General features: G+C 36.3%; 2 protein-coding genes across 2 annotated transcripts in view; one reads left to right on the forward strand and one right to left on the reverse strand.

Moving 5' to 3' along the window:
* The window catches only part of LOC111371084 (flowering time control protein FCA-like), a gene marked incomplete at its 5' end in the record, with an annotated part of 6,916 nt that extends 2,911 nt beyond the window's left edge, over nucleotides 1-4,005 (forward strand). The window contains 9 exons of the mRNA XM_022992997.1: nucleotides 2-127; nucleotides 561-641; nucleotides 736-1,275; nucleotides 1,730-1,912; nucleotides 1,984-2,184; nucleotides 2,270-2,308; nucleotides 3,098-3,163; nucleotides 3,272-3,318; nucleotides 3,661-4,005. Coding sequence (XP_022848765.1) covers nucleotides 2-127; nucleotides 561-641; nucleotides 736-1,275; nucleotides 1,730-1,912; nucleotides 1,984-2,184; nucleotides 2,270-2,308; nucleotides 3,098-3,163; nucleotides 3,272-3,310 — 1,275 coding nt within the window. The remainder of the gene's footprint in view (nucleotide 1; nucleotides 128-560; nucleotides 642-735; nucleotides 1,276-1,729; nucleotides 1,913-1,983; nucleotides 2,185-2,269; nucleotides 2,309-3,097; nucleotides 3,164-3,271; nucleotides 3,319-3,660) is intronic.
* Nucleotides 4,006-4,070: 65 nt separating this feature from the next.
* Nucleotides 4,071-6,029, reverse strand: LOC111371524 (peroxidase 40). The gene is made up of 4 exons (XM_022993561.1): nucleotides 5,738-6,029; nucleotides 5,417-5,608; nucleotides 4,678-4,843; nucleotides 4,071-4,564 (listed from the first exon to the last, which is right to left on the reverse strand). Exons 1-4 carry the CDS (start codon nucleotides 5,975-5,977, stop codon nucleotides 4,164-4,166), a joined length of 999 nt encoding a protein of 332 aa, XP_022849329.1. The 5' UTR covers nucleotides 5,978-6,029; the 3' UTR covers nucleotides 4,071-4,163.
* Between the last annotated feature and the right edge of the window lie 3,540 nt (nucleotides 6,030-9,569).

Genomic DNA, 9,569 nt, shown 5'->3' on the forward strand with positions numbered 1-9,569 from the left:
TGGCATTCCTCCTAATGCCTGGCCTCCAGCAAGTTCGCAAAATCTTGGTCCACATTCTAATGTTGGCATGCTTGGTTTTGGAAATCAGTTGCCTGCTAAGTCTGGCGATGTTGTGTCTTCTACTCCAGTAAGAGCATTAATCACTTATCTGATGGGTTTCCTAATTAGAAACTTCTCTGATTTCAACATTGACCTTGCCTGAACATTTAACATTTACAGTGTACAATTTTTGTGTACTGAATGATTCTAAAGTTTTGGGTTATTTTTTAAAGATTTTCTTGGGACTATTTTTTTGTTCCCATTATTTGCATATAATCTGGCTCTATGAACCATATTTAAGGGGTTATGGTTTTCTTTAGAAGTTTCGACTTAAAATAGTAATTGTGAATTTTGCATACATGGAATCACATATTTTGTTGGTATTATTCTTAGTTTTCTACACTAATGGAAATTTATTTTAGATATAGAAATTTGTGGAATTATATCCACATTTTGCTGCTTATTTTTCACCTCCATTTTAGATGTTTCTTAAATTGTATTTTGTGCTCATAAACTTTCAGGGCTCTATTGGTGGTCTTCCTGGCAATGTTGATGGCATGCATTCTGGACCGGTGGTTTCTTCTGCACCTATGTCACAAATGGTATGTAGAATAATTAGCTTTTTTAGCTGGATGGGGAATTGTATTTGTTGTTTCTTTAAAACTAATATATATTTCTTGGTGAATTTAAATCCAGGGTTTGAACCAGTCTCGGCCTCAAGTTCCATCTGTTGGCCCTCAAGTATCAGCGATACAGGGACAACCTAAATCAGGACAACACTTGCCATCTTCCTTGCAACAACAACCTTTGAATGCAGCATCTTTCTCCACAACACAAAGTTTGCATGGATCACACGCGCAATTGGGTCAAATGCATATGCCGTACTCTGTTGGTCTTACTCCTTACAGTCAGGCTCCACAAACACAAAGGCTGCCTGGTTTGAGTGGGCAGTTAACTGTTCCTAAGCCACAGATGCAACATAATGCACCATCTGCCCCAGGACAAGGACCTGTGCTGGAAAATTTACAGCAAATACCACCTGCTCCGCAGTTTCAACCTCTTCCTCAATCCCCATCACAGTTAGCTCAGATGCTGTCACAGCAAAAACAAACTCTGCAGGCCAGCTTTCAGTCATCACAGCAAGCCTTTTCTCAGCTTCAACAGCAGCTGCAGATGCTGCAACCATCGAATAAAAGTATGGCAGTACAGAAGAGTCCAGAGGTTGCTAAACAGCAGGTATCAGTTGTTTAAATGTGATAATACCACTTGTCTTCTTTTTTGGGGGAAATCTCTAGGTATTTTCCTCTGAAAAGGAATATTTTAACAGTCTTCTCTGAAAACAAAGTTGAATGTGGTAGTTTCTCCATATATGGGCATATGCCTCATTATATGGTAATATATTGGCCGAAAGGAAATTGAGTCCGGCACATGAAATCCAGTCTAATTCGTTGTTTGATTCGGAGTAACACAATAAATACATAGTCCCTGTTTGTTAGCACAATTTGATGATGCCAGAAATCTGATATTTTTGTATTAAAATTTATCTAATTCATTATTTTTAAGGTATTGTGATACTCGATGAATTATGTAAAATATCGGTGTAATCTTTACTTACTGCTTGCATTATTTTGCTACCGCTGTATTTTGCTAAGTGCATGTCATGGTAATATTTCTTTTTGTTCCTCTATAGTCTCCTTGGGTTGGAGTTGCATCACAGACGGTTAACAGCAATGCTGGTGTCCGATCAGGAGATGTAGCTCCTCATACATCTGCTTCACCTTCTGTTGCGGCTCCTGTTAAATGTAACTGGACAGAGCATACTTCTCCTGATGGATACAAATATTATTACAACAGTACAACTGGTGAAAGCAAGGTAAAAGTCTTCTCATGTTTCTGCAGTTTGTTAGCTAGGACATGGCCTCTCATAATTATTGACTTTGGCAGTGGGAAAAACCCGAAGAGCTAGCACTCAACGAGCAGCAACAGCAACAAAAGCCGTCTATCCAACAGCACGAAGTGCAATCTCAGCCACAAGGACTGTCTGTACAGCCAGGTTCTCAGACCCAAATAAACCTTCAAGTTCAACATCAGGCACAGTTCCAAAATCATTTCCGGCCTTTGCAACAAACTTCTCAATCATCTTCAGTCAGTATTTGTTGCATTCTTAATTCTTCTGTTTTAGAACCTTCTTACAATGCTTTTCTTATTTTGTGTCTTTATGATATTCCAGTATCAGGTTCCTGGACTTCCTAATCGCCAAAACTCTCAGGTAATTGGGTATGAAATAATTTAATCTTTATTAGCATCATTTATATGTCTTAAGTAATATGTTTTGGAACCTTTTGTGTTTCTTTCCTTCTTCCAAAAGCTGTCTACTTCTAGGTTCACCGAGTCATAGATGGGGGTTTGGTTTTATCACCTACCCTGTATGTATACATTGAAAGTTGAATTACAAAAGGGAGGGGGGACATTCCACCTTACCTCCGGAATTACAAATGTGGAGAAAGGATGTGAATTTGGACAAACATAACGTTGGGAGGTATTTCCATTTCAAAGCATATGAGAAAGTCTTACAAATGAATTTAATAAATTATTAATTAATCTAACATTAGGTAGTTGAATTTTTACATTTTGATATAATGGGATCTCCAATGGTAGCATTGATCCTTGGGAGCTGCAATTGAAAGCTATTTTCCCCTTATGATTATAAATTGTTCTCTCTCTCTCTCTCTATCATCCCTTGGTTTCCCATGATATTTTTCTAAATTTTACACTAATCTCCTGAACTTAGATCCACAACAAACTAGCTCTCCCATTAAATCTGGGTTTGACTACATAAATATTTTGTTATACGATTTCATTCGCTTCATCACTACATTGTCCTCAACTTTTGATCAATGAATGAAAAATAGATATGCTGTATTTAAAAGTCCCCATTTATACTAGTGGTATGCATGCCGAGGACAATAAATAGGTTGTGCTCATTCCATATTTCAGTGTATATGTACCGTTGAGATTTTTTATTTTTATTCTTTTCTGGACTATTTGGAATAATCAGGAACTTGGCTACCAACAGCCCTCTGCAGCCATTGGTTCTGTGAATGACGCAACCCGTTATCAGCAGGTTGGAGTTAATAAATTTACATAATCAATTATTTATTTTAAGTTCTTTTTTATTTCATTTGTAATTTTTATTTATTTGTTTATTTATTTATTTTTAATTTTGTGGTAGGGGTTCCAGTCTTCTCAAGAATGGATGTGGAAAAAATAAGCCCGGAGGTATTTTTCAGGAACAGAAACACATGTTGCCTGTTTCTTATCTTTATGTTGAAATGTCTGCGTTGGTTACTTGACATCAATGAAAACAAAATATTCTTATATTTTTAACCGTCTATTGATGTCTTCTTCCTTATTTTTTTGGTTTTGTTTTGCCTGAAAAAGATGTCATCCAAGAATCTATTTATCCTCGTGGCTTGATCTCTGTCACAATCTCAATCCTTGGATTAAAATTAGTTAATTTTAATTTACCCTGCACACCTTAAGTAAAGCGTTTTATGGTTCTAATAACAGCAATTTCGGTCAATCAGTATGACAACTTTTGTGGTCCCGTGTTATCCTCAGGAGCCTGATCCAGATGATCAAATAGTTTGAGCACATAAGATTGAACTGCAAGGCAGTAATTCTGTTCGGGCATGGGAGGAGCCTAGCATGGAAGAGTATATCCTCTAATCCTGAAATGTTCGGAATTTTGTTTTGAGTTGTCTTCTCATTGTTGAGAAGTATGTGTGCGTGGCTGCTACCCCGTGAGTCACTTATGACCATATACATGTTTACTTAAATGCTTTAGAGTTATATTATGACGTTTTCCTTGAGATTGTGATTAATGTGCGAGGTAGAAATATTTTTTAAGGATGTTTAGAAGTGTTAATCTTGCTAGTCTCTGATGGTTTGCATCAATTTGCATTTTGTGGTTATTTTTCGTTCTGTACGAGTTGCTGCATATGCTTTGGTGTGTAAACAGGTAGTTTCTGTCCAAAGATGTTAAATTTTCTTTTCATAATTGGGAGTTAGAATTTAGGAGGCATGTCTAGTGAACAAGCCAGTCTTCTTTTGCTAGAATCAGATTAATTGACAACCCTACAGTTTCTATGAATTTCTCCGCCACTAGATACAGATACCAAGCTTCCCATTTTCAGCATCGAGTTTTTGAAATCCTCGTAGAATGCAGATGGATCGTCCACATAAGTCTGGATGATTTCACGTGTCCTGTCATTGCCAGTGGCTAGCCCCTGGTCGGACGCAAGTAAACCCTCACCCGAAAGAATATTGATGTAGTACTGATTATCAAACATTGATGGGGTCATGTGATCAAGATCTGCAAGTGTTGTGTTGGAATTAGATTGCGAGCATAGTTGCTGGAGGGACTGTAAGAACTCCAAATTAATGTCTGGTGAGTTCGGGTCATTGTTGCCGTTTATTCGAGAGCTAAAAGTCGAGCATCGAGCTTTTCCCATTGTGTGTGCACCTGGTCATGCAACGAGAGAAGTGATCTTTACTCGTTAACTGTACGGATTGTAGTTTGAACTTGAATCAAATGGGAAAGTAAGTGATTTTAAATCAAGAAATGGGGTGAATTACCAGAGAGCGCGACCATATCTTCGAGTGAGAGCCCGACATTTTGGAACTTGGATACTAATGTGGGCACATCAGAATTTGGGCCTGGGATATTGTTATTGGCTGCTGTTTTGCTAGCACTTAAACTATCTTTCCTGCCCAGTTGTACCTCCCAGCCAGGACCACCTGACTGAAAATTGAAGCCAATTTCAAATTAAGTTAAAGATATCAAATTCGGCTGAAATGTAATTACACGCAAATTTCCTTTAGACCATTCAGTGTAATGTGCAGCACGAAGAGGTGTGTGAAAATGTGTCAATCTACTTAAACTTGAGTGACTCTCGATCCAATTGAAAACCATGTAGATCAGCGCTAAAACATGGGCCGACCTTGTCATGGATGGGCCATTCAAGATTGAAGTATAGTAAGGCGCGTTGATTCGGTAAAGGGTGCCTGGCCTCGTAATCGATCTAATTTACAGCTCTAAGCATGCTTGACATTGACATGCTCGGTGGTGTTTTAGGGCATGACAATGAACAGTTTTGCTGTTTTACCAGGTGCCTACCCTCTCAGCAGGTGGGTCCCCATGCAGGACCCACTTGTATAAAAAATTACCCAAAAATCCACCCACCCTTCAATGATGAGTGGTCGGTCGGTTGTACGTCAAGCTTCGTCCGACAGTGAAACGTTGAGGGGAATTGCGCACCTACTAGTTTAATCTAATATTTATAGCGTACAACACAATAAATAGGAGGATATGTACCAAAACAACAGAATCTCTAGCAGCAACAGCAAGAATGTCGGCACAAGACACAATCTGTGGACAGGCATATTCAAGATCAGCTTTTATTGCATCAATCACTTCAAATCCCCTCAGTGAGTTCAAGTTTGGTGCTGCAGTTTTTTCTCCAACAAAATTTGCTGTGTCATCCAATAACACTGAAGCATCACATCCCTAGAAATATATATATCGCACATTAATCATAATCAGGACTTCCATATTTGTACTATATTCATTATATAATTGATAAGGTAAACTAGACAATATTGCAACACAACATGTTGAGATAGATAGACGACTTGCATTAACAAAGCAATCATGGAAATGGAGTCGCAGCAAAGAAGCAGCCATTCTTGGGTCATCAGAAACCGCTTTTTCGACCCAAGAAAAGATGATAGGTTCTGCCTCTGGACAACTGTTTTGGTATAAACCAAAGCTTAATACAATAGTTACACCATCGATGCATGACTCATTCTTAAGGACACTTGCAAATGCTATATAAATTTTCAGCCAAATCATGCAGACTGCTAAGTAAATCGCCATTACTTTAAACAATATTTGAAGGGAAATCTTGAAGATGAAAGTGATTGTTAAAACTAGCTGTTTATATAGATGTTGGAATTATTCTGAGAGTGAGCATAAGAAAAATTTGTTGAAAAAAAGACACAGTCAAGCTAAGAAATGGTCAGTTTGTATGTGGATGATGACATGAGTCTAACTGTGCACCTAATGTCCATGTGCTTCTGATACAAAGATCTTGAGATGTTTTTATCTAACCGTGCACCTAATGCCCACTCTCTGCAATTCTATTCACATTCTTCCCTATCTCTCCCTCCTTAAACACATAAAAACTGAACTACTCATCACTATAAACTATTTTCAGTGATTAATATTGGTACATTCCCAAACCAAGAGTTGTTAAGAAAGGAAAAGTAACATAACAAAAATTGCAATAAAAATCAATTTTCAAATATGTTACCAAGAAAGTGATGCATTGATTGAATTGCTGTAACTATTATTATTAACTGACTGTATTGTTTGAAACACCAAAACGCAAGTTATACATTGAACTTTCATTTACAGTAACAAACGGGAAGAAAAAAATGAAATAATCAAAATTGAGGTTTATTGCAATAATAGGGCCATAACAAAAGTTACACTCAATTTGACTCTTTGTTGGGGTTGTTGAACTTGAATGGTTTTTGTTGCTTCTATGCCTGTTTGAATGTTCTATTAGGAAGATGTGAAGTTAGGCATGAAAGCTATATTATTCTTTTGTTTGTGATGTGATGCTTTACACCAATCGCATTTCTGATGTTTTTTTCACAATTTTTTTTTCTTTACAAGTTTAATTGTGCTCCATAACTCAAAATATTTGCATCTGCCGCTAATTGAAATTCCTTCGAGGGACCAAAAAATCGTAACCCAAGATCACAAACCAATTCTCAGTCACTGAATCACAGACACACACTAATTACTCAAGAAGATTTCCAACCAAAGGTTGAAGATAAAGCAAAGAAGACGAACAGAAACAAAGAAAAAACCCTAGCTTCTTAAAGAATCAAACATTTGGAATGAGAGAAGACACCCTAAAGGTTTATACTTATGCGCCCAACCATAATCATTCATCTTAGATTAACGGTCTAGAGCAACTAACAACTCATCAATTACCAAAACAAAGTTGCATTTTTGACACACGATTTTGGCCTTTTATATTGGTTTTGAGTTTTGGGCCAATCAGAAATTATGAGGCAATAGAAAAACTCACTGGACCAACAAAGGCCCATTTATCATCATAACCCGGGAATTGAATTGGACTGGACAAGTTTGGCATCACAGCCCAACAAGCATCATTTGCACTGGAAAATTGATTAACCAGAAGGGTATATATTTATTTTTTGCAGTTATTGATTCTTTTCTACACAAACAGAGAATAACATAGATTAATTATTGTTGAAAATACGTATTCAAACCCACTTGGGCTCTGGAACATGTTCGTTGACTTGGGAATTCTACACAAGTAGCACTACATATGCTGGGGTAATCAACTATTTGTGATACCCTTTTGATAATGGAGAGTATATAATGTAAATACTTCATGCATGTTAGTCATACTTATACTATTGCTCGTCGTTCACGGTGTATAGTCTTTTTCTAGTTCGTGATCATTTTCATGGACTCCCTACTCGAAGGAGTTTATGTAAGTTTATTAGGTTGACTTGCGCTAGAGGTCCCAAACTACCATGCGGTTGAAAGCATTTCAATTTTGCAGCCAAAATCCCAAACCTTTAAACTAATATGCAGGACACGGTCCCTTGAACAATCTCATCCAAAAAACCGTTCAGCTTTTGATCTTTTCTTATTTTATTGCACGGGATTAGTTAACCCAAAAGTCACTCGACCAAAATATGACCAATTTAACGTAGGGCAATATGGTTCTTCGCATATTATCGCAACTAAAATGGTTGCAAAAGAGAAATAAAAAATAATAATAATAATAAGAAAAGAATTTTAAAATGAAAAAAAAATGGTTTAGTCTCTACCTATTCCACCCAAAACCACCAGAGCTACTACCTCTGTGGCCACCATAATCACCTTACCATACCTAATCCCACCACACTATTACCATCACCAACACCTCCATGTTACCAGCTAAATCATCGATTTCTCAACTGCAACTCGAGGGAGAAGATACCCTCTGGTTTCGCAAAACCACCTCAATGGTGGTTTGTCGTAGCCTTCAAAAGTAAGGTTCTATGTCTCCAACACACACACATATATATAAATTAGTAATCTGAATCCCACTTAATCGAAATCGTCTATGCATATGTTAAAATTGCACTATAATTATACGTAACTTACAGTTGAAGGATCAAATCTTCATATCATTAAACATTTCCCAATTCAATAAAAAAGTCTCTTGCGATTTTAATATCCACAATGATGGCTTCAATCAAGTGGAGACCATATTTTAATATTTTTAAACAAGAATCTCACTTTTGAAGGTTGTGATTCATAATCACACCAAGTAAAAGGTTATGTAACTCAATTTTTTCATTTAGTAGTTCTTTTTGCTCCTTGGCGCGAGACAAATTTCTATGAGAAAACCCTGCAAAATAGTGCAATAATCCTCACAAAATTTTAACTACTTGTTATCATAATTACACAAAATATTGACCCATAATATAAATTGAAAACAAGCCTTAATCCGGCAATTTATTTATAAATTATTATTCATGCAAGAGCCATGGCATCTGAGACCTGTGAAGGAAATTCTGTATGTTCCCCACAAGTATGTATTTATCCCCGTATTTTGGCTTTAGAGTAGAACAATTATTGAAGAAAATACCACAAACCTTTATATTCATTAGTTGAGTATCTTTTTTTCTTTTTTCTTTTTTGTGTAAGTCACAATGGAGGCATCAACTTTTGACTAAATGGTACAAAAAAGACATTACTTTATTCCTAATATTTCTCCACATGTATTGATGTCATTGATCATTTATGGAAAAGAGCAAAACGGAAAGAAAATCGACTCGAAAATGCGATATTTTTCAGACTAAAATAACATAAAAAAATTTCATTTCCAGCTATGATGAATATTTTCTTTGCTGGAAAACAATGCTCAAAATTATTCACTTCCTTTACAGTTAGAAAAAAAATCTGTTCATTCTGATTCCTTTTTAATGGATGGCACCTCAAATATTTCCCACACTTGTATTTTTGAAATTTTAAATCGATCTCTTTACCTATTCACGAATCCAAAACTCAGGTCTTAGATAACATGATCACCAGACATAAACTTGTCCTTTGTATCAAACTCGAGCATAGACTAGTACTACCCTCGAAATGATATAAAGGCAAAATTAAGAAGCTAATAATTAATTTTTTGTGTCAACCAAGCAATAGTATTACTTGTCACATGTTAGTTTCCTGACCATAGAAGTAACATTCACAAAGGGTAAAATAAAAAACCTAACTTTGTTAGCTTGGTCCCCAATTACAAAGGTAGACAATGCACGGGCTATTAATTTACAACATAAAGAACAATAATTATGTTAAAATCAATCATTTTTTTGATGAATTCTAAAAAAAAAACCAAAAAAACTTCCCCCCCTTTTTTTTTTTTTTTTTT

Source organism: Olea europaea, chromosome 22 (assembly GCF_002742605.1).
Source record: "Olea europaea var. sylvestris chromosome 22, O_europaea_v1, whole genome shotgun sequence".
Lineage (NCBI taxonomy): Eukaryota > Viridiplantae > Streptophyta > Magnoliopsida > Lamiales > Oleaceae > Olea > Olea europaea.

What these genes read in the sequence shown, in the direction of transcription:
- LOC111371524 (XM_022993561.1), bottom strand. Translation starts at nt 5,977, where the DNA reads ATGGCGATTTACTTAGCAGTCTGCATGATTTGGCTGAAAATTTATATA. An exon ending in CTAGAGATTCTGTTGTTTTG is followed by an intron (nt 4,844 to 5,416) that starts GTACATATCCTC and finishes TTCAATTTTCAG; the next exon opens with TCAGGTGGTCCTGGCTGGGA. An exon ending in AGATATGGTCGCGCTCTCTG is followed by an intron (nt 4,565 to 4,677) that starts GTAATTCACCCC and finishes TTGCATGACCAG; the next exon opens with GTGCACACACAATGGGAAAA.